General features: G+C 39.5%; 1 protein-coding gene across 1 annotated transcript in view; it reads right to left on the bottom strand.

The window, feature by feature from the left end:
* The window catches only part of BRWD1 (bromodomain and WD repeat domain containing 1), a 122,439-nt gene that overhangs the window by 33,811 nt on the left and 63,650 nt on the right, over positions 1–24,978 (bottom strand). Inside the window, exons 20-26 of the mRNA XM_042956021.1 lie at positions 21,310–21,403; positions 16,950–17,081; positions 7,004–7,098; positions 4,590–4,779; positions 3,061–3,186; positions 2,858–2,965; positions 529–653 (exon numbers count right to left, since the gene is read on the bottom strand). Of these exons, the coding sequence (XP_042811955.1) occupies positions 529–653; positions 2,858–2,965; positions 3,061–3,186; positions 4,590–4,779; positions 7,004–7,098; positions 16,950–17,081; positions 21,310–21,403 (870 nt within the window). The remainder of the gene's footprint in view (positions 1–528; positions 654–2,857; positions 2,966–3,060; positions 3,187–4,589; positions 4,780–7,003; positions 7,099–16,949; positions 17,082–21,309; positions 21,404–24,978) is intronic.

Raw genomic sequence — 24,978 nt, 5'->3', positions numbered from 1 at the left:
TCTGACTAGCCTTATTAAAAAAAGTAGAGAAACTAGTAAAATTAATTTACCCCATGTACCCTAAATACGGTTTCGCCATGTTATCAATACAAAATAACGAGATACCTTACATACTTTTTCTTCATACCAAGTCTTCAAAATCCAGTGTGTACATCACACTCCTTTGAAATCGGCCACATTTCAAGAGCTCAAGAGCCGCACGTGGCTAAGGGCCACCGTAATGGACAGCACACATTTAGCAAATCATTTATTCTAACATTTTCTCAAAAACAAAGACAGACACAAATTCCCCTACAGGCCAGAGTTCTCCACACATTAGTGGCATGGAAAAAGGTATAAACATGCCAATGCCTAATTGTTGCTACAGCATACTACTTTTAGTCCCAGCTATGAGCACCTCAACTCCCGCCTTAGGCTGTCCATAGTGCTCCACCATTCACCCCGCAGTTATGAGGGACATGCTGATCAGCAAGAAGAAACCTCTAAATTTAAACAATTCCATAAAAAAAAAAAAAGAGCAACACATACCTAATAGAGAAAGATTTGTCCAAAAGTTTTCCAGTTGCAGGATCTATAAATGCTAGTTTGAGGCAACAGAGCGTAGGGGGCCCAACCTCGTATCGTATTCCAACTATTTTGACCAACTCTTGATCCTTTAACAGATATTTTTTAAAGAATGCAATGTTTAAAATGGTTAAAATAAAGCAATTTCTCAAGACTATAAATCTCCACATATTGCCACATTAAGTCAACTTGTAAGTCAGGTTTCCAATTTAACAGTGATTAAATCACTTTGCTAAAATTAATCTTCACGTCTTTTTCAGGATAGACATTTAATACTGTTTCAAACATAAGGAATATACTCACTTTAGAAAACATACCACAAAGTGTTAAGAAGGAACACGTAAGAGTCACTGATCAGCACAATATCTAAAGACAATTACTGTGAATAATGTGAATTTCTTTCTGGCTCTGTTCTCTTCCTAGAGATACATCATCTTGTTTTATGTGTGTCTCTGTGTAAAGACATCTCATTGAAGATGCTGTTGATTCATTAGCACTGAACTCAATAGCCAAAAGGACTTCTCATTCATGCCTAGACAAAGCTTATCTAACACAGGTGTTCTCTCCAGAAAGCACATCATCACCTTCTTGTACTGAGTAACACAGCAGAGCACTTTAAAGCATCACACTCGGGGGCTATGTTAAACAGTAAGTCACCAACAAAAAGCATAAAAACACTAAAGTTATTTATGTTGCATTCAATAGATCGTGAGAAGGACACTTATTTATGATGTGAGAGCTCAAACAAGAAGGTATCACCTCACTCGACCTCAGGAGGTAACAGGCCAGTCAGGGAAATCAAATTTTTTGCCACTGTGTGTGTGTTTGTAAATGACCAGAAAGCACCCTGAGCATTGATTTGGGGTTACAAATAACATGCAGCTAGTAGGCAAAATGACAAATATGGAATCTGTGAATAATGAGGATCAACTCAGTGATAAGTGAAACAGACCTAAATAAATCAGAGCATATCGTAAGCCAAATTCAAGACGGAGAGCCACTAAGTTGAAGGAGAGTTAAGAACAGCTATGTTTGGGAATGCCTGGGTGGCTCGGTCCCTTAAATGTCCGACTCCTACTCATGATCTCACTGTTCGTGGGATTGAGCCCCACATCGGGATCTGTGCTGACAGCAGAGAGCCTGCTTGGGCTTCTCTCTCTCTCTCCCTCTCTCAAAATCAATAAATAAACTTAAAGAAGAAGAAGAAAAAAAAAACGGCTATCTTTGCTAAGATAGTTGTTTTTACCTTCTAATAGTTACTGAAAGTATCAAAAACATATAAAATACAAAGAATAAAAAAAAAAAATCAACGGCAATGCTATTCCATACATAATCACCATTGACATTTTGATGTATTTATTCTGGTTGACTGCATGTCTGCAAGTTTTTATTACCATAACCACAAACAACATTTCACATCCCATTTTTTCTCTTAGTAATAAATTATAAAAATTTAACAGTCATTCACTCAAGTATTTTAAAAGCCTCAATTACGCAGTGGGCTTCATACCATAGTCAACTCTGCAAAATGTACCATGATTTGATCCATTCAGTACTGTAGAATATATGGACTTTTTCTAACTTTTGTTTTTATTAACAGGGATATGGAACTGTCTTGCTCATAAACTCACATGCACTTCCAGTTGTTTCCTAAATCACCGCAAATAAAGTCATGGATTTAAAACATCTGAATATTTTCCAGTTTCAATCCCAATCGCCAAGATAGCCTCTACAAAGCCCGGGCTGTTTCATATACCCTGTCCTGTCACCAATGTGAGTAACTGGTAACAAACCAAAATCTTTGCTACTTGCTAAAATGTGGGGGTTTTTTTCTTTCACTGCTTAAAAAAAATTTTTTTTTAATTTTTTTATTTAACTGGTTAAGTATAGGGGAGCTAAAGCTTTTCCAATAGACTAGTCTACTGTGCATGCGGTTCAACTTCTTTTCCAATTTGTATTTCCTCTTTTGAAAACCTGCCACTTCTTTTGAATATATGTCCCAGATACACACACTTTAACATTCATGATATATACTACCAAGCTGCCTTCCTGAGTGACGAACACATTTATAATTTTATACACCAATCAGCAATACATGAAGACCATCCACTGACAAACACGTCTTTCTGCCGGATCCTAAGGCTTAGAAGGTAACAGCAGAAATGTTTTTAAGTAGGCAGTCAAAAAGACAGTAATGAAATATACCTCCAGAAGGTTTATTTTTAATGGATTTATAAATAACTTAACTATACAGTGCTAGATGTTTAATGGCTTAATAATATGATCATCTTACCCTAAGATCCATTTTTCTCCATGGCTCCTTATTAGGGTTCAGTTCATAAATGTTATTTCTTCTGACAGCCTCAATATAAGCTTCGTGACCCTGTCGAAAATAGATTACCTACAAAAAGTATACATTTAAAAATAAATTAAAACCTAAGGGTAAAATACTATCTTGTGGTCCATATTCCCATTTCTAAATTTTACTACTCTCACCTCATCACCCATCTGAGGAACAAAAGGAGACTTTCGAAGTGTGGTGTCCGTTATCCACACGGGAGGGTGAAATTCATATAAATGTTCCATATTTGCAAGCTCCACCGGAGTCATCCTCCGCAAGCTCTGCCAAGGGGATGAGAACAAAGTCCAGCACAACAGAAAGGGCATGAGGGCGTGGTTTGATTGACAAACAAAAGAAACTTCACCAAGTGAGAAATGCTATGTCAAATGAGAATGGGCACGTCGCCTAATGATCAGTTTTTAAACGGCATACGTATTTGGTTCCTTCACACCCACGGGAGCGTGTACATTGTGGGCCACTGGTGAAAGCAGTGCAGGTTCCCCCGGCACTCATCTAGCCTCTCCCGGATTTCTAATAGACTCTTCATAACACTTGACATCCTATGGGAGGGGGCTCCTTTCCAACCTAAATCCTCTTCGACAGCCAGCCTGCTCTGCCGAGAGACCATTCTGAATTTCACCGTGGACTACTCATCACAGGGAGACTCCTCTTGATTTGAGGTTTTAAGACAGGTGACTTTAAAATGTGCCAACAAACTCTTTGATCCTCCTCATCTCTTCCACAGGTGCAGCCCACAACCGCTCCACTCAAACAGAGTAAGACAGAAGTGACAAGAGGCTTCTAAGACAAAGCTGTCACAGGCATTAAGGCTTACCCCTGCTGACACCTCTGGATCACCTAACCTAGGGAATGTCGGCCACCATGTCATACAGATGCCCAAGCAGCTCTTTAGAGGGGCCCATGTGGTGAGTAGCTGGGTCTACAGCCAACTCCCCAACTGAATAGGGTTCAAAGAAGATCAGCCAGCTCCAGTTATACGTTCAGACAGCTGTAGCTCCAACCCGTGTGATAACTGTGACCTTGGGAACCAAAACTCACCTAGCTTTTCAGCCCCCAGATTCTTGACCCACCAAATAGGAATACATGTTTGTTGCTGTAAGGAGCTAAGATTCAGGATGGTCTGTGACACAGCAATACGTGAGGAATACAAAGACGTGGCATCTTTAAATAATGACTGTTACTTGCACGACATGAACACTGAACATATGATAAGAAATAGGAACATCACAAGTACTCCTGCTTGTGAACGTGCCAAATGAAAGAGAACGTGGCAGATGTAGCTGGGAAACAAGGCAAAGACAGAGGAAACAAGAAGAAAGTGCCCTAAAATGCCCTGAAGTATAGTTCTGGTGTTGAAATTAACAGGAGAAAATATAGAGTTGTGGGATTCCGAGCAAAATAGAGCTCCCTCCCCCTTATCGTGTCAGACTGAGGAAGGAGCCGGTGCCACCGCCAATTTGGGGCAGATTCGATACAGAAGCCTCCAGAAGAAAGTAGCTTTTCCAAATATAAATCTGCATTTTACATTTGAGTCTTGAAGACTTAACAGTGTCAATAGTATATAAAATCTCCAATCTCCCTAAGACTTTTTTAATTTCTAAATATGGACAGAAACACTTGATAGAAAGCGTAAATAGATGTTTTAAAGATATACTTCTCTTACCTCTTTTTTAGGCTTATTTTCTTTCTTTCTCTTTCGTCTCCTTTTTGGAGGAGATAAATTCTCAGTAGACATTTCATCCTCTGAACTACTGCAAAAGCGGGTAACTCGTCGACGTGATGACGTTCGTAAAGGAGGCTGCAAATTGATGCCTGCATCAGCTGTCCAGTCAGAGTATCTAGATGACGAGTCACTAGGAAAGAAAAGCAGTATATGTTGTAGGGAACCAGAATCTAAGCCCTAATGGCAATTTAATCACATAATCTTAAGAGATGAAGAGGAGAAAAGGAAGGATCCTGGGAAGATTCAACTTGAACAATCTGCCTTCACCATCAGCAAATACTGAAATGACCAGAGATCATGAGGAAGAGACAGAGACACTGGAAATTAGGAAAGGACGTAAGCCTGAGGAATTTTTTGTTTTAAGTGTAATATAGAGGAAACCTCATGGAAGACAACATTTAGAGCCCACCAACAATTCCCCTTTCAGAAGATGGGAATGTAATTACGGAAACAGTAGAGGTCATGCAGAACCGTAAGTGTAGGCCCCCCTCCCCCAAGTGAAAGGTGACCCGGGAATAGACTAAAATTCTAACTGGAATGAAAAACCATTAGTGAACACACTGAGAATCCCAAGGAAAGTGTAGCCACAGCAGATAGAAAGCTGGAAGTGGTCAGAGTTCCTTGCCAAGAGGGGGACTTTCCTGAACAGGACAAAAGACCCAAGAGAGGAAGTGGTCCCGGCCCAGTCCAGAGCAGCAGCAGAGTCAAACAGGAAACAAGATCTAGAAAATGAGCCCCTGCCACCACCAGCTTCAGCAAATGCAGGAAAGAAAGCAGGACAAAGGGCTCCACTGAGACCACCACTGGCCAACCACACACCTCTCAGGCTCAATAAAACACACTCACGCTCACACGCACGTTTCCAAGAGCAGTTTATTTAAAAAGAGCTATTTAGAAAAACTGTAAGAGCACCTGCTTTGTACAATAAAATTCAAGAGAAGCTGAATTAAAAGACAATGACAGAGCTAGAAAGCAGAACAGAGGTTGCCAGGGGAGGGGCGGGAAGCGGAGAATCCCTGTTTAATGCGTACACACTCTCATTTTGCAACAAGTTCTGGAAACTGGGTGCACAACAGTATGAATGTACTTAATGCTACTGAAATATACAGTTCAAAATGGTTAAGATGGTAAATTCTGTTATGTATATTTCATATTTCACAATTAAATTCATAAAAAAAAATAGACAAGGGTTCTAAAAATCACTCCAGCCCCTCAATCATAACAGAATAAAAAAAGTCACGACGGGAAAAAGGGAGTACTGTATGGTGGTCTAGACCGGCACAGCATCCATGGGAACAGAAATAAGATTGAGTCCTATTTGGAAGGGACGCTTTTCTAGACCTGGTGATGGCTATGCTGTGAAGAGAGAAAGATGTCCAGGTTTCTGGCACGAGCATCTGCCAAGGTGAACTTGGCATTTTATTTACCAAAAGGAGGAACAGATGTTAACATCTGGGTCCCATGAAATCTGGATCCCAAAACTAGAGGTCCATACATGCAATAACTGACAGTAAATAGAACGATGGTCTTACCACATACATTCTGGATACTGCTCTTTATGACTACAGCCCAAGACTACATTGTACACTGTGGGCTCAAATGTGTACAGTCAAACATACCCAAAAAACTTTCTATACACACAGCTGTTAATCCAGTTCTCTTCTTCTTTAATTTTTTTTTTTTTTTTTTTTTTAAAGAGACAGAGAGAGCACAAGCAGGGGAGGAGAAAGGAGGAGGCGGGTACAAAGGATCCCAAGCAGGCTCTGCAAGGACAGCAGTGAGCCTGACATGGGGCTTGAACTCATGAACCATGACATTGTGACCTGAGCTAGAGTCAGACGCTCAACCAACTGAGCCACCCAGGCGCTCCCAGTTTTCTTCTCCTTTTAATTGTACAAGAAACTCAACTGCCCTTCACTGACTGGTCCATCCAAGCCTAGGACTAGGCTGCTGAGCAGATGAAAACAATGAAAAGCAGGCACCTGGAGGGGTGCCCCAGCCTATGCAGGGGTTGCTGTGTGTGACTCCTGATCCTGGGGTTGTGAGTTCAAGCCCCACGCTGGGTGTGGAGCCTACTTAAAACAAAAAAAAATTTTTTTTTTAATTTTTTTTTTTTTTAACGTTTATTTATTTTTGAGACAGAGAGAGACAGAGCATGAATGGGGGAGGGACAGAGAGAGAGGGAGACACAGAATCAGAAGCAGGCTCCAGGCTCTGAGCCATCAGCCCAGAGCCCGACGCGGGGCTCGAACTCACAGACTGCGAGATCGTGACCTGAGCTGAAGTAGGACGCTTAACCGACTGAGCCACCCAGACGCCCCAAAACAAAAATTTTTTTAAGCAGTAGCAAGTACCTTGAACTTTCGCTGTCACTCTGACTCCTCCTGTCACTCCTCCACTCCTCTTCTTCAGAAGAGCAAGAACCTTCACTCTGATCACAGGAAGTCTCCTATGTGTCGGGGAAGAGGGGGGGATAAGATAAAATCCTCATCTTGAAGATTAAATAACACAAGAAAAGCCGCATTCCATTCTTACCATTTCAGGCAATCGGGCAATGAATATAATTAGATGAACTTCAAACAAAAAGTCAGTGTCTTTATTATATTCTTTTTCTTAGCAAGGCACAGGGCGACAGAGACAGAGACTCACCACTGCCGCTGACACAGTGGGCCCTTCTCTGTGTGAAGCTGAGCCAAGTCCATGTACATGTTTCCAGTGCCTGGACCTGGGTCACTGCAATAGGGGCACAGGGGCGTCTCATTCTACTTTCATTCCCTAATGGCCGATGACGCTGTGCATCTTTCCATACGATTACTTGCCATCTATGTATCTTCTCTGATGACGTGTCAGACTGTCTGATTTTTAAACTGGATTTTTTATTTTCTTAGGAATACATTTTAAGAATTCATGGTATATTTTAAATAGAAGTCCTTTACCAGATAGGAGCTCTACCAATATTTTCTCCTGGTCTGTGGCTTGCGTTCTCTCCTAACAGTATCTTTCCCAGAGCAGGTTTTAATTGATGAAATCTAGCTTGTCATGTTTTCCTTTAACAGATCATGCTTTTGGTATTCTATCTAAAAAGTCACCGCCATACCCAAGGTCACCTACATTTTATTGCATGTTATCTTCTGGAAATTTTAAGTTTTGTGTTTTCCATTAAGCTTACGATCCATTTTGAGTCAATCTGTGAAAAGTACGTGTCTAGACTTTTTTAACATGTGGATGTCCAGTCATTCCAACACCATTTGTTGAAAAGACTCTGCTTTATCCATTGAGTTGTCTTTTGCTTTTTTGTCAAACACTGGTTGACCACACTTGCATTGGTCTATTTCTGGGTTTCCCTATTCTATTCCATTGATCTACTGTCTATTCTTTCACCAATACCACACTGTCTTGAAAACTACAGACTTGTTACGAACTCTCAATGTCAGGTACTATCAGTCCTCCAACTACGTTCTTCAGTACCCTGTTAGCTATTCTGGACCTTTTTCCTCTCCAAATAAACTTTAGAATCACTTCACCAATATCCACAAAATTAACTTGCTGGGATCTTGATTGGAATTATGTTGAATCTACAGATCAAGTTAGGAAGAACTGACATCTTAACAAAAACACAGAACAAGAGGGACTCTCTCCTTCGTTGTTTATGGAAATGCAAACGTAACACAGCCACTTTGGATGACAGTTTGGAAGTTTCTTACAAAGCTAAACATAGCCTAATCATATCCAATAAACTTGCTCCTTGGTATTTATCCAAATGCGTTAAAAATATCCCCACAAAATCTGCACATGGAAGTTTACACCAGCTTTATTCATAATCGCCAAAACTTTGAGGTGCCTGGGTGGCTCAGTCAGTTAAGTGTCTGACTTCGGCTCAGGTCATGATCTTGAGGTTTGTGAATTCGAGCCTCGCGTCGGGCTCTGTGCTGACAGCTCAGAGCCTGGAGCCTGCTTCAGATTCTGTATTTCCCTCTCTCTCCGTCCCTCCCCTGCTCGTGCTCTGTCTCTTTCTCTCAAAAATAAACAAACAATAAAACAGAAAACAACAACAACAAAATAATTGCCAAAACTCAGAAGCACCCAACATGTCCTTTAGTAAGTAAATGAAATAATCTACGGTAAATTCAGACAATGGAATATTATTCAGTTCTAAAAAGAAATGAAATATCAAGCCACGAAAAGATACAAAGGAAACTTAAACTCATATTACTAGAAAGTAGCCAATCTGAGGAGTATCTGCGTCAGACTTCAGCTCAGGTCATGATCTCATGGTTTGTGGGTTCAAGTCTCACATTGGGCTCTGTGCTGACAGCTCAGAGTCTGGAGCCTGCTTTAGACTGTGTCTCCCTCTCTCTCTGCCCCTCCCCCGCTCATATCTCTCCCTCTCTCTCTCTTCCCCCGCCTCCCACCCTTCAGAAATAAACATTTAAAAAAATTGAAAGTAGCCTATCTGAAAAGGCTACATACTGTATAATCCAACTGTATGGTATTCTGGAAAAGTCTACAGAAACAGCAGAAAAATCAGTGGTGACCTACCAGTGGCTCAGGAGGAGAGAGAAAGGAATGAGTAAGTGTAGCAAGGAGGTTTTCGGGCAGTGAAACTGTTATGGTAGAGACATAACATTATGCATTTGTCAAAATCCACACAAATTGTGCAACACACAGAGATCCCTAACGTAAACCAGGAAATTGAGTTCACCAGCGGCAGCAGATGCACCACACTAACCCAGAAGTTACTACCAGGAGCAACTGTGTGCAGGAAAAAGAAGATATGGGAATTCAAGGTACTCACTGTGCGGTTTTTGTGTAAACCTAAAACTGCTCTAGGACAAAATTTTTTTTAAGTCAATAAAGGGAAGAGAGGGGAAGAAACAACTCTGTGATTCCCACAGCCCTAATGGTTGCAATCTACTTTAAGTTCTAATTATGGACACCAGGCAGGTACTTTTATTTTTTAATTTTTTTAAATGTTTATTTCTGAAGGAGAGAGAGACAGAGTGCTAGCGGGGGAGGGGCAGAGAGAGAGAGAGGGAGACACAGAATCGGTCACAGGCTCCAGGCTCTGAGCTGTCACCTGAGTCTGACGCGGGGCTTGAACTCACTCAGGAAAGGCAAGATCGTGACCTGAGCCAAAGTCTGACGCTTAACCGATTTGAGCCACCCAGGCGCCCTAGGCAGGTACTTTTAAACTGAGACGTGACCTTTTACTGTAACAGCATTTACATTAGGAGCATCGAGAATGGATAATGAAAATGTCACTGACAACCAAAACTTAAAAGACAAAATCTAAAGTCAATATCTACTTTTATTTACTTCATTTGAACAGGCAAAATGTAGAATAAGTGTATTCTTTTTTAATGTTTATTTATTTTTGAGAGAGAGAAAGAACACAAGCAGGGTAGGGGGAGAGACAGGGGGACAGAGGATCTAAAGGCAACTCTGAGCTGTTAGCACAGAGCCCGACGTGGGACCTAAACTCACGAACCGTGAGATCATGACCTAATCTGAACTCAGATGCTTAACTGACTGAGCCATCCACGTGCCCCTGAAGTCAACATATTCTCAAAACTGTTTCTCAAAATGTGAGCCTCCTCCTATTCCAGGAGTCTGGCTTTTATGTTCAAATGGACTTTTTTTTTTCATGACAGTGATAAAAGAAACTCTTAAACGCTACTACCTAGAAACCATGCATCCTCTGAAATGTCTTACATGTGTTATCCCAGTTCTCAAAACACCTCTGTAAACAGAGGAGGAGTTAACAAAACTAATGACATTAAGTTTCAGAGGCTTCCGATTTAACTTGACTATCAAGGCTGTGTGCATCTGCTTGTAACTCTGAGTTACTTAAAAAAAAAAAAAGTTCCTGATATTACACAAGCTTCAACCCCCACAAAGCCTGGATCTACCCTGCCTGTGTATTACCAGCTCTTCATCTATAGGGACACCCAAGACTAAGAAAAGTAAAATAACATGCCTAGGGTCACAGGAGGGTAAGTGTAGGAAGTAGAATTAGAAATCCAGCTAACTAGAAAGCCCTTACACATTTTCTACCATCAGTGCTTTCCAAACCAAAATGGAATGGAAACAACACGCATATACACAACACACCCCACACACACTCTCCCCATCTCTGCCCAGCCACACCACCACCCACCCCCTCCGCCACACCAGCTCCCCCACTGCAACAACACAGGTGAATGAATTCCTACCACTGGAGGTAAAACCCCCCACCAAGCCACAAGATTATGGTTTATTTTAAAAGGTCAAGTGGATTTAACATTCCACATTATCTATGTTTGTATTAGTTTAAAGCGTTTCCCCATTACTTGAAAATACACCAAACTAACAGATATAGAGAAAATTCTTAAGATTGATACACCAGTGATGATTTAAAAAGGAAAAAAAAAAAATCTCCCGAATAGCCAAGGCAATCCTGCAAAAGAAAACCAAAGCTGGAGGCATCACAATGCTGGACTTCAAGATGTATTACAAAGCCATAATCATCAAGATAGTATGGTACTGGCACAAAAACTAACCCATATATCAATGGAACAGAATAAAGAATCCAGAAATGGACCCACAAACATATAGCCAACTAATCTTTGACAAAGCAGGAAAGAATATCCAAGGGAAAAAAAGTGTCTTCATCAAATGGTATTGGGAAAACTAGACAGCAACATGCAGAAGAATGAACCTGGACCACTTTCTTAAGTGGTTATTTCAACTCAAAATGGATGAAAGACCTAAACAGAAGACCGGAAGCCATCAAAATCTTAGAAGAGAAAACAGGCAACAATCTCTTTGACCTCGGCCACAGCAACTTCTTACTCAACACATCTTCAGGAGCAAGGGAAACAAAAGCAAAAATGGACTATTGGGACCTCATCAACATAAAAAGCTTCTGCGTGGCAAAGGAAACAATCAGCAAAACTAAAAGGCAATTGACGGAATGGGAGAGAAGATATTTGCAAATGACATATCAGATAAAGGGTTAGTATCCAAAATCAAACTCAACATCCAAAAAACAATCCAGTGAAGAAATGGGCAAAAGAGATGAATAGACACTTTTCCAAGGAAGACATCCAGATGGCTGACAGACACATGAAAAAATCTCAACATCACTCATCATCAGGGAAAGACAAATCAAAACCACGGTAAGATACCAGGTCACCCGTCAGAATGGCTAAAATGAACAATTCAGGCAACAACAGATATTGGTGAGGATAGAGAAGGGGGAATCCTTTTGCACTGCTGATGGGAATGCAAACTGGTGCAGCCACTCTGGAAAACAGGATGGAGGTTCTTCAAAACATTAAAAATAGAATTACCATATGATCCAGTAATTCCACTACTGGGTATTTATCCAAAGGATACAGGTGTGCTGTCTCAAAGAGGCACATGTACCCCAATGTTTATAGCAGCACTACTGATGATAGCCAAAGTATGGAAAGGGCCCAAATGTCCATGAACAGATGAATGGACAAAGAAGATGTGGGGGGGGTGTGTGTGTGTGTGTGTGTACGTATGTATATATATGTGTATATATGAGTATATACGTATATATGTATGTGTGTGTGTGTGTGTGTATAGACACATATACACATACAACAAAGTATTACTTGCCAATCAGAAAGAATGAAATCTTGCCATTTGCAGCTACGTGGATAGAACTAGAGGATATTATGCTAAGCGAAATTAGACAAAGACAAATATATGACTTCACTCATGTGGAACTTAAGATACAAAACAGACAAACATAAAGGAAGGGAAACAAAAATAAGATAAAAACAGGGAAGGAGACAAACCATAAGAGACTCTTAAACAAAGAGAACAAACTGAGGGTTGCTGGAGGGGTTTGGTGGGCGAATGGGCTAAATGGGTGATGGGCATTAAGGAGGGCACTTGTTGGGTTTAGCACTGGGTGTTATACATAAGTGATGAATCACTTGGTTCTACTCCTGAAATCAATATTCCACTATATGTTAAATAACTTGGATGCAAATTTTAAAAATTTATAATAAAAAAAAAGAAAAAGGAAAAAGAATCTATAATCAATCCCGGTATTTCAAAAAGAACACAACAAAATAAGCATTCGTTGATATTTTCTTAGCATAATAACATAGATATGCATACTATAGACACCTAAATTAAGGCGTCTCACTTAGTGTGAAAATGGTAGACATGTCTCCACCAAGAGGAATACGGTCCACTATCTCCACCACCATTCAACAATGTGCTGAAAGAACCGAGCAATGCAATTAGATAAGAGAGACCAATGGGAGGTATAAAAATTACCTTAGTAGGAAAACTAGTATTTTTTTAAAAAATTTTTCTAATGTTTATTTATTTTTGAGAGAGAGACAGAGAGATATGGAGCATGAGTAGGGAAGGGGCAGAGAGAGAGGGAGACAGAATCTGAAGTGGGCTCCAGGCTCTGAGCTGTCAGCACGGGACTCAAACTCATGAACCGTGAGATTATGACCTGAGCCGAATTAAGACATTTAACCAACTGAGCCACCCAGGCACCCCAAAGGACAACTAAGTACTTGTACAAAGGAGAGGGTACCTAAATAAAAAAACCTCAGATAATTCAATGATAAAATTAACTCAAAAGTTCGGTAACACAGCAAGATGTGTAAAAAAATTCAATCTACCAAAATCAGTAGCCTTCATCTCCACCAAGTCATAACCACTTAGAGGCTCTAATGGCAGAAAAAGAACGCAGCACCATATAAACTACAGATAAAGAACTAACATATCTGGTATATAAAGAACCTTTAGAAATTGCGGTGGGCACGGAGAGGACCAAAAACGTGATAGAGAAATGACCAAAGGACATAAATACATGTGCACAAAGATGAAAAAAAAAGACACTCTAAATATATGAAAAGATGTTCAACAACTTCACACATGACAAAGTCAAAATAAAACTACTCTGTGAAATAAACCAAAGATAAAAGGACAAATATCGTATGATTCCACTTACACGAGGTCCCTATAGTAGGCAAATTTACAGAGCTAGAAAGTAGGAGAGAGGTTACCACGGACGTACAGAAGGGAAAAAGGGAGTCAGTGTTTAATGAGTACAGTGTCTGTCTGGGATGATGAAAGAGTGCTAGAAACGTACAGTGGTAATGGTTGCACATACTTTAGATAGAGGTAACACCTTTGAAGTGTACACAGGAAAATAAAGTAGTAAATTTTATAATTTTTCTCACTAAAAAAAAGCCAAAACATTAAAAAAATAAAACTACACTAAGACACCATCTCTCACCCATTAAACTGGCAAAGATTATCAAGTATAAAACACTCCGTTGGCTAACGGCTAAGAAAATCCATGTTGCTGGTGGCACCACCAGCAGGAAAGCCAAGTTGGAACCTTCCTTCGGCAGCAACTTTTACCACTACTTCCTACAACTCAGAGGCATGTATCTTTAGACACTGCGATCCTATTCCCAGGATCGTACTCCCAAATGACGTCTCCATCAGCAAAAAACGACACACACGACAAAAAGATTACTCACTGTGGCACTATTTATAATGAAAACACTGGAAACGTCCTAAATGGCCATAGGTAAGAGACTGGTTAAATAAACTGTTACAGTCCCACAATTGTATGATGCAAGTCTTGAAAGAAAGAGAGAAAGAGAGAAAGAGAGAAAGAGAGAAAGAGAGAAAGAGAGAAAGAGAGAAAGAGAGAAAGAGAGAGAAAGAGAGAAAGAAAGAGAGAAAGAAAGAGAGAAAGGAAGAGAGAAAGAAAGAGAGAAAGAGAAAAAGAGAGAAAGAGAAAAAGAGAGAAAGAGAGAGAGAGAGAGAAAGAAAGAACGAAAGAACGAACAAACCATGGAGGAGATATTTAAAAACGAACATGGGGGGCCACCTGGGTGGCTCAGTCGGTTAAGCGTCCGACTTCGGCCAGGTCATGATCTCACAGACCGTGAGTTCGAGCCCTGCGTCAGGCTCTGTGCTGACAGCTCAGAGCCTGGAGCCTGTTTCCGATTCTGTGTCTCCCTCTCTTTCTGCCCCTCCCCTATTCATGCTCTGTCTCTCTCTGTCTCAAAAATAAATAAACGTTAAAAAAAATAAAAAAATAAAAATAAAAACGAACATGGGGGCGCCTGGGTGGCTCAGCTGGTTGAGCGTCTGACTTTAGCTCAGATCATGATCTCACAGCTCTGTGAGTTTGAGCCCCGCATCGGGCTCTTGCTGACAGCTCGGAGCCTGGAGCCTGCTTCAGATTCTGTGTCTCCCTCTCTCTCCACCCCTAACCCACTCGCATTCTGTCTCTGTCTCTCTCAAAAGTAAACAAACATTATAAAAAAAAAAAAAAAAAAAAAAAACAACGGACATGGAGTGAGTTCAAGAATATTTTAAGTGGAAAAAAAAGAATACTTAGTATCAATGTAATAGATGCGTTTAATTATAAGACTTATTAAATGGAAAGCTTTCGTTAAATTTATTGGGTGCACATAATTAAATGAATTGAAAAGGGCAAAGAACTGGTATTTCTAGTTAACATTTTAAGTGGACTGCTAGCTGATTATAATAAATTACACTAAAATATTAAAAAAGAAAGAAAATTTTAAGTGAAAAAAGCCACGGAGTGAAAAGTGCCAAGAGCATCTATAGTATGCTATATTTTGTGTACAAAAGGAGAAACAATAAAATGTACACATATCTGATTGAACGTATGAAGAAAAACACAGGAAGCATAAACCAGAAACTAGGGAAGATGGGTGGGAACGTTTACCATAATTATCCAAAACTATTAAGAAAGGGTTAAAATGTTCAATTCACTGTAAAAAGAAGAAAATAATGTAAAAAAGTCTCCTTACATAAAACACAATTAGTTACTTTAACAGGCCGATGATAACAGCAGCTAGCATTATTGGATATTAGACACTATCTTAAACACTTCACAATCAATCGAGTTCTTACATCTCTGAGGAATACACGCTACCACTGACTGCTTTTACAGATCTGGCCAGAGACCCAGAAAGGTTAAACAACTTGTCCAAGTGGAAGAATTTAGATTTAACCTCAAACCCTCTGCTCAACTATTACCTCAGTGCTTTACAGAAGAATTAAATCAATTGTTCATCAATACAGAACATTTCAAACCTTCAAACAATAGTGATTAAAAAATGTCAACATTCTATTATTAAATTTTCAACACTCTTTACAAAAACATTGGCTTCTTAAAAAAAGCAAATCAAAGGAAGACCAGTAATTCCATGTGATAATCGAGAAGGGGTTAGAGAGAGGCTTCGATTGGACAGCAGCACAAGCAACAAAGTAAAAACAAATCAACTGGACTTCATCAAAATGTAGAACTTTCCTTCAAAGGAAACCATTGAAGAAGTGAAAAGCCAGTCCCTCAAATGAGAGAAAATAAATGCAAGTCCTACGGCCGACAACAGACTCACATCCAGAAAAAAGAACTTTCACAGCAATAAAAAAAGACAACAAAAGTGATAAATGGACAAGAGATTGGCACAGACATTTCTCCAAAGATAGACAGGAAACAAGCACATGAAAACATGTTCCATTATCATGAATCATTAGGGAAATGTATCAAAAGCAATGAGCTATCCCTTCACACCCACCAGGACAGCTAAAATCTAAAGCACATGTAGACAATGCCAAGTGCTGCCAAGGATGTGGTGAAACTGGAATCCTCCTCCATTACCGATGGGAATATAAAACAATGCAGTTGCTTTGGAAAACACTCCAGCAATTCCTCAAAAGGTTAGACACAGAGTCACCACATGACCCAGCAAACTGACTTGTAGATATACATCCAAATGAAACAAAAGCTTGTGTTCAAACAAAAACCTGAATGTTAGTAAGGTGCATTATTCGTAATAGCCAAAACGAAGTATGGATACATGCCACACGTGGACCAGCCTTGGAAACATTATGCCAACTGCAAAAAGCCCGTCCTCCCACCATCATACCGTAGGGTTCCATTTATATACAACGCACAGAACAGGTCAGTCATTCCACAGAGACAGAAAGATTAGTGATTGTCAGGAGCTGAGAGAGGTGGGCTGGGGAGTAACTGCAAATGAGCACAGGATTTCGTTTGAGAGTCCATGAGGATTTTGAAATTAAACAGTGGTGATGACGGGACAATCCCGCTAACATATCAGAACTGCTGGGTCACACGCTTGTACGGTTCAAGTACCTCAACAGAGCCGTTCCCGATTCGTCCTAGTCCCTTGGTAGATTCAAAGGAAGAGACTGAAGACAAATCATTTACCATCATTTTATACATTTTAAAGTTAGGAAACTCACGTGTCTTGCAGAGCTCGAAGATTCATTTCCAGAAGACAGCTCAAGCCGCCCAAGATTTCTTCGACTGTAATTCAGGCGCCTGCGCCTGCACGTCCTCTGCCGGGACTGGGACAGCAGCGCCAGCGACTCACACTGAAACAGAAACGCGCACGTGGAACCAGCATCCAGTAAGTGCCATCGCCCGCAACACACATGTCCTTTCACATTCCGAAAAGGATTCAGGGCAAAAATAACGAACAATGATAGTTCAAAAATAGACCGATACGCATGTAGTTAAATTAAACTTGGTGGTTTTACTTTTAAGGTACTTAGAAGACGTGGCTAAATGAGGCACGTTAGATCGGCATTTTCCAAACTAAATTATAAGTTAACTATTTTGCCATTCATAAGATCATAACAACAATAACCCAAGATACCACTTTAAAATATCTAATTTAGGGGCCCTGCGTGGCTCAGTCGGTTAAGCGTCCAACTCTTGGTTTTGGCTCAGGTCATGATCTCCGTTTCGCGGGTTCATGCCCCACATCGGGCTCCGCACTGACAGCACGGAGGCCGCTTGGGATTCTCTGTCTCCCTCTCTCTGCTTCTCCCCCACTCGTGCTATTTCTCCCTCTCTCTCTCTCAAAACAAACTTTAACAGAAATAAAATATGTATCTTCGAAGTGAAAAGTATATATTCATGTATCATGATGCTGTCACCAACACTAATGAACATATCCCTGTTGTATACGCAGAGAGAAAGATCTGAAATAATCCTCAAATATTAACCCAACTTATTTCCAGATTTTAATTTTTGGAGGATTTGTTGTTGTCAGTACTTTTCAGCTCTGTGTGAATTTTTAAAATACCGTATTTTATCAAAACAAAATACATATTTAAATAATCCTTAAAAATCATCCAAATAAAACAGACGACACTTCTTCTAAAGGGCGGAGGGAGCATGCTGTTGCTCAGACCCAGTCGTGTGTGAAAGCATATATTCCTTGAACTGATACACAAGTTAATTTTCACATTAGTACCTTCGGTTAGATAATCAGTGGTGTGTTTTATCATTTCATTATGCCTCTGGCCGATTTTCAAATGAACTGTGCTTTCCTTAATTTGTCCATATTGATTTTCGTTAAAGAAAAAAACACCTATTAGTGAGTTCCACGACGGAAATTTTTAAACATAGGTGGGCCAAACCTACCATTAAGAAACTCTTGCAAAATATCCATTTTTTAAAATAAGTTTGAGGGCATTATATACTCAAACGAGCCTATAAAGAATTATAGGACCAAGATAGAAAAAGAGTGTAAACAGTAAAAGATAACCCTACAATTTCACTCCAGAAGAGGGAGCTGAAGGGTTCAGCAGGTAAGCAAAAAACCAAGAGACTAAACTCATGAGTTAGGCTAACAAAAAATTGCAATTTAGAGCCTTCTATGTGTAGAACACTGCAGGCTTTGGCTCTTAGATCAAAGGGTACTGCCTAGACTGATCGGTAAACTGCAGATAAACAGTAATCCAAAATAATTACAGCCCCATCCTTGTTGCGATTAAGGCAATACAGGCTTGACAGTGGCCTTAGCAGCTCACCATAAGCAGATGTAAATCCTCTCTGGGGGAAGAAGTATCATCCCAGGCTTCAAATTATCTCTAGCTTTAACATTCAATCAAAACCATAGGCAACAAAGAATATAAACAAAAAAAATGAGAAAAAAATCAACAAGCAATGGAAACAGGGGAACAAGATACTGAAATAATGAAATCAGCAGACATGGATTTTTAAAAATAACCATGGCTGATTTTCAAGAAGTTAAAATAATGAGAACTTCACCAGAAAACTGAAAGCCCCAAAAAAGGGACCAAGTAAAAATTATGAACTGAAAAATACAGTAACAAAACTAGGTTTAACAGCAGATTACACACGGCTAAAAGAACTAATGAACTGCAATATAGGTCAGGAGAAAAAAAAAAAAATCAGAATAACAGCTAACAACCTAACAAAAAGAAATCAATAGCAAAAGTCTAACATACACGTAACTGCAGTATCAGGAAGAAGAAGGAAACACATTCCATGCAAACACTAGCCAAAGGAAAGCTAGCATAGCTGTATAAAGAATTTGGAGAAGGGGCACCTGGGCGGCTCAGGCTGTTAAGCATACAACTCTTGACTTTGACTCAGGGCATGATCTCATGGTTCATGGGATCAAGCCATGCATCGGGCTCTGCACTGACAGTGTGGAGCCTGTTTGGGATCCTCTCTCTCTGCCCCTCCTCTGCTTGTGCGAGTGATGCTTGCACTCTCTCACTCTCTCTCTCTCTCTCTCTCAAAATAAATAAACATTAAAAAAGAGTTTGGAGAGTAAAACATTACAAGAAATAAGGGGTGAAGATTCATACTGAGAAAATGTTCAATTCAACAGGGAAAAAGGAAATTCTACATGTGCACATACCAAACAATATAGCTGCAAACCATATTAAGAAAAACAAATCAAAACAGAAATTTGTAAAGATAATGAGATTTTAACATATCTCACTATAGGTAGGGAGTGCAATCAGTTTGAAATGGCATGTGGCATTAACTAAGTGGAATATACACATATTCCATGATCTAAAAATTTCACTGCAAGGCATAGATTTAAATATACAAAGAGATACCAAGAGATACGTACAAAATGCTGACAGCAGAATTATTACTAATAGTCAAAATATGAAAACAATCCAAATGTCTTTCAAGAACAGACTGAATAAATGGCAGTATGTTCATCAAGGGAATACTACACAACAAACAATGAAAATAAATGAACTTCAACTACTCACAACAATACGGATAAATCTCACAAGGTCAAATGATTAAGCCAGACACAAAAGAATGCAGAATGTAGGATTCCACTTAGATCAGTGTTTCTCGATGTTTTTGCATTATCATTACCGTACAGGAAACTTGGAACAGTTTCCTAATTTGCTCCCCCACAAGATGTAATGCTGCAGATATATGTCATCAGTGTTTACATAGTGTATATATCCAAGCTTTGTACATAAGAAGACTAAGTATAAAGTTTAGCCTTTTTACTCAATACAGGATTAAGAATAATCATAATTTTTGACTTAAAGGTAAAATTGAAAATTTTAAAGAACTTCATACATTTAACTTCATAACTATTTCTTGAGTAATTTTAATATAATTTAATTACATAGATTGTAATATATCAAGTAACATATCCAAATTAGAAAACCGTGACTACATAAGGAACAGCAATGTAATCAGTTTTTAAAATCTTTCAATACTTACTTTTTCTAGCAAAAATAAAACAGGCAAAGAATTTATCAGTTACTTATAACTTATTTTAGTAAATTTAACTTTCAAATTTTTTCATGAGAAAACATCCTAACTCAGGCCAAAGATATTCATTTAGATAGTCAACATTTTTTTCTTTTCAGTACCTGACATGATGAGTTGAATCACTTTTAAATTAAATAAAAAGGTAACAGGCACCTGGGTGGCTCAGTCGCTTAAATATCCAAGTCTTGGTTTCAGCTCAGGTCATGATCTCAGTGAGTTTGAACCTTGCATCGGGCTCTGTGCGATAGCGCGGAGCCTGCTTGGGATCCTCTCTCTCTGCCCCTCCACCACTACTAATTCTCTCTCTCTCTCTCAAAATAAGTAAACTTTCTAAAAATTAATTAGAATCAAGCTTCAATGACAAGGCACATAATGGCAGCCATCAGTGTGTGCACAGGCCATCGGTCGTGACGTTGAACGGTCAACTGCGAGCAAGTCCACAAAGTTTTGCAGCGCTGATCTTGCATACATTTTGTGCACCTTCCATGCATCAGTGTTAACACTGCTCATGTGATGTGCATGAAAATCCAAATAGAGAAACTAAATATTATGGACAAAGATTTTCTTCAGCAGGATGAAGTTTTGGAGGGTCTAAATTTTTTTTACAGATTTTTTGGAACTGCATCATCAGGATAAACTGCAGAAACAGACAAAGCTAACCAGCAGTTTTAGAAGTCAAACGACAGGCTAGCTGTGGATGCAGTGAGTAGGGACGGACCTGCCATGCTTGAGATAAGCCCAGAACATTCCAATTCTTGACCTGAGTGGTCACCACACAGGAATTTTCTGGAATCCTTTACCACTGGTAGCCAGCCATTGGGCTACTTACTCCTCTCAAGTTTCAGACTACTCTTTCCCAACAGCTGTACAAGTTTATGCCCCTTATTTTAAATCCCAAACAGAAGACCTTGAGCAAGAAATATTCTACTTCAGGCAAAAGGTACTAATATTCTCAAGGATCAAAAAAATAAAAGCACAAATTCAGTTTAATTTCCAATTCGCTTATTCCTCAGAAAACAGAATTTCGGTTACCTTCTGTGTGAGCTGGAGAGTCTTCCTTTTTCTTCCTATTATATAAAGATTTCTTTCCTCTTCACCCTTCTCTATTCTGAAGTCTTCCAATTTCCTACAAATATAAGTATCCAGTTATACTGGTTAACGAACTGATGGATAAGTAAAGGGTATAAAGAGGAAAAACTAATCATTACGATTTGGGGCACCATCAGCTTATATGCTTTTTAAACTAACACAAAAAAATCCCTAAAGTTCTAATAAAACAAGTCAAGCTATACTTTATGTTAGAAACGTAATATGGGGCGCCTGGGTGGCTCAGTCAGTTGGGCATCCGACTTGAGCTCAGGTCATGATCTCACAGTTTGTGGGTTCGAGCCCCATATCGGGCTCTGTGCTGACAGCTTGGAGCCTGTTTTGGATTCTGTGTCTCCCACTCTCTGCTTCTCTCCTGCTCATGCTCTGTCTCTCTCTCAAAAATAAATAAATATTTTTTTAAAAAATTAAAAAAAAAAAAAAGAAACATAATCTAATCTCAGAGGCAGTTAGCAGGTCTTATTTTTCACACTTAATACAGAGATGTTTGTATTTTCACAGAGCCCAATACAACCAACTCAAATAGAATCTTTCACATTAGCTACTCAATCTTCCTGTAAATTGGGCAAGACTACAATCCTTTTCTCTAAAGAAACAATAAAAACAGAATCCTCCTCCAAACTTATTCAAACTGCATGTTTTGTAATTGGTAGAAAACCAGAATGGCCGTGTTACTACTTCTTCTAATCACCTATATTTCTCTCACATGATACAAAACAAAGATTATGTTCCTGCGACCGATCTCAAAGCAGGGGACCTTCCACCATGAGGAATGTACTGAACACAGTTCAGTTTCCTCCTCCGTGGTGAGAGAATCCAGGTGACTGAATGTCCCTTTTCTCTAACTTGAATGCTGCTGAAAACATATGGCTTTGTGTTTTATGTTCACTTTAAAACCCCTCTTGGGCCAGTTTCAAAACAGACATATGGGCCACGGCCCGAGACACAACTAGACGCTCAAATGAGTCTGCACGCAAATGCCGGTAAGTAAGAACTTGATTCTACAGAAATTGCTTTTTTCTCAGGATCCACCTCTGGCTCACACTCAGATGCCAACAGAACAATGCTGCATCCACAGGGCAGCTCTAAATCAGACTCGGCCCTTCACACGTTCTCAGTTTCACCAACTGTACATATATTTAAGGAACTATGGAATTCCTACCCCATAGCTGTACGCTTCCCTTTGCTTTGAAAACGAACCACCACATACACTTCATTCTCAATCACTAACATGGCTGAGAACACGCTAGGAACATGCTAGGCCTTCGTGAGTACAGTATCATCTTCAACGGTGTGCAGCTGCAATCCCACACCTAAATGAGACGTCAGTTAAGAAAAGCGGTATTAGAAAGATCATAGGATGAGCAGAATTAGAATGAATACAACGGACAGAGTCTCCACTATTCCTGAATTAAGACAAACTACATGTCTGAGATCTAGCCCCAACCGGAACTGCGTCTACTAGGAAGCAGGACTGTGTGCTCCTGGTTCTGCATGGGAGGATCACTGATTTTCTCACACTTTCATCTATCACCTAAATTTTTCACAAGGGACACAGAACTACTTTTATAGCTGGGAAACAAAATTTTAATTTTCTCGATCTTCATCAAGTGCCACTCTAATTAATTAATTACAAGTTATGTAAAATTCCCACTGCTTCCACTTGTAAGGACTGTCATCAAGAGCACCGACCGTTGCTAGATCGCTTAGCGCCCCATTGTAAACTCTCACGTGTATTTTAGAATACAGCACTATGAGGAGCTACGCTCTTCTTCGGGAAATTTTTATTATAGCAGACAGCTAGTTGGTGCAAAAACTGCATTCTCCTTTTCTTCCTTTGAAACAGATCTGTTTTTATCTAGGCTCTTTGCTGCCCTAAATAGAAACCATCACCTAGCCTCCTCTGTAGCTAAGTACAGCCATAGGACGACAACATTCTGGGCAATGAATTATGAGCAGAAGATCTCATGTGCAACCATGATAGCTGCTTAAATCAAGTTTCCTCAACAAATGTCCTTTTTGCCTCAGTCTCTCCCTTCTTCTGACCTAAACCTCGCTCTCCACCACAAAGGCAGACATGATGGCTACCGTAATAAAGACCAGCTATCTTGGACATAACTGTTTCCAGTGTTTCATCTGAAGAGAATAAATAAGAATAGAGGAATTATTTTCGGGGCGCCTGGGTGGTTCACTCAGTTAAGCATCTGACTCCTGGTTTCGGCTCAGGTCATGATCTCACAGTTCGTGAGTTCAAGTCCCACACCAGGAACCGTGCTGACAGCACAGAATCTGCTTGGGATTCTCGGTCTCCCACTCTCTCTGCTTCTCTCTTTCTCACTCTCTCAAAATAAATAAATACTAAAAAAAAAAAAAAAAAAAAAGGAGAAAGAACTATTCTTCAGGTCTTTCACTCTTGATACTGGTCTGCTTCCCTTGGTTCTGACAACAAAAAGTATCCCAAAGTGACACTTTTGGTTCTGATGACCATGCAACTCAGACACAATTTTAAGGATTAATGATAGCATAGTACATACGTGATGGTGATTTTCTGTATTTCTCATCCCAATACCAGATTTTGCTTTCCATTATTTTATGGTGTATTTATAAACATTCTTAAATTCACCATACAGTATGTAAGTACTACATTCCTCCACCAATCACCGAAACTCTTTGGCCTAAACACATGAAGGACGCACTTTTACAAAACCATCTTCAAGGCATTAGTTACTAGGAGATATAAGATAGCGGAATACTGAACATTTCAGTTATCACTGAAAAGCAGTATTTGCTATGTCCATTGCATTAACTCAAAAATCAGTAGGTTATACTCAGTAGCAAGGAAGACCCTACTGCCCAGATTATAATTATGAAATACTTCCCACTAAAAGAAAACAGGGCTACTTAAGAGAAAAGAATGACTCTACATCCAAGACGAGAAATTCACAAGATGAACTCCAACACCTTGCCACGTCTGATAGCAGGGATGGTACAGAAAGATACTACAGTCATTTCAAAAGGACTAAAGAGCCAACTTGAAGAGGCTCCTCCTGGCTAGAGGTGGAAAAACTTAAAAATCAATAAAGATATTAGAAATAAACTAAATCGCAGCAGTGTGATTTATACAGCGAAAACCCCAAAGACAAATTGGTCAACGCTGGAGGATGAAAGGGAGTAAATCTTCGTCTTGAAGGTAAATAAAGCAAAATAAACATCTATCTTGTCTTTTCTATATGAACTTTACTATTAGATAATCAAACAGCACATCCGGGTAAATTTCTCTTTTAGAAGTACCCACTGTAACAAACGAAGACTTCAAAGAGTTGAGTGATCAGTTTTATGACCCCTGATGAATTAATGAACCTAACCAGTGAGTTCCCATGCCTGCCAGTGTCACAAAAAGAGAATACTTATTATGTGCCTTTTGACAAAATTATGCCACTTTAAGAAATAGTCTTGCAAAAAACTAAAAACATTTATGACATGAGACAATTGGAAATTTAAACACTGGACATTTGGTTCTACTGAGGAATTATTTTTCTAAGGTATGACAATAGCACTGTGGTAATAACTGAAAACAATCCCTGATCTTTTAGA

Source organism: Panthera leo, chromosome C2, assembly GCF_018350215.1.
Source record: "Panthera leo isolate Ple1 chromosome C2, P.leo_Ple1_pat1.1, whole genome shotgun sequence".
NCBI classification, from domain to species: domain Eukaryota; kingdom Metazoa; phylum Chordata; class Mammalia; order Carnivora; family Felidae; genus Panthera; species Panthera leo.
Note: the sequence above shows the minus strand (reverse complement) of the source record. Positions and strands in the feature narration are given on the sequence as shown.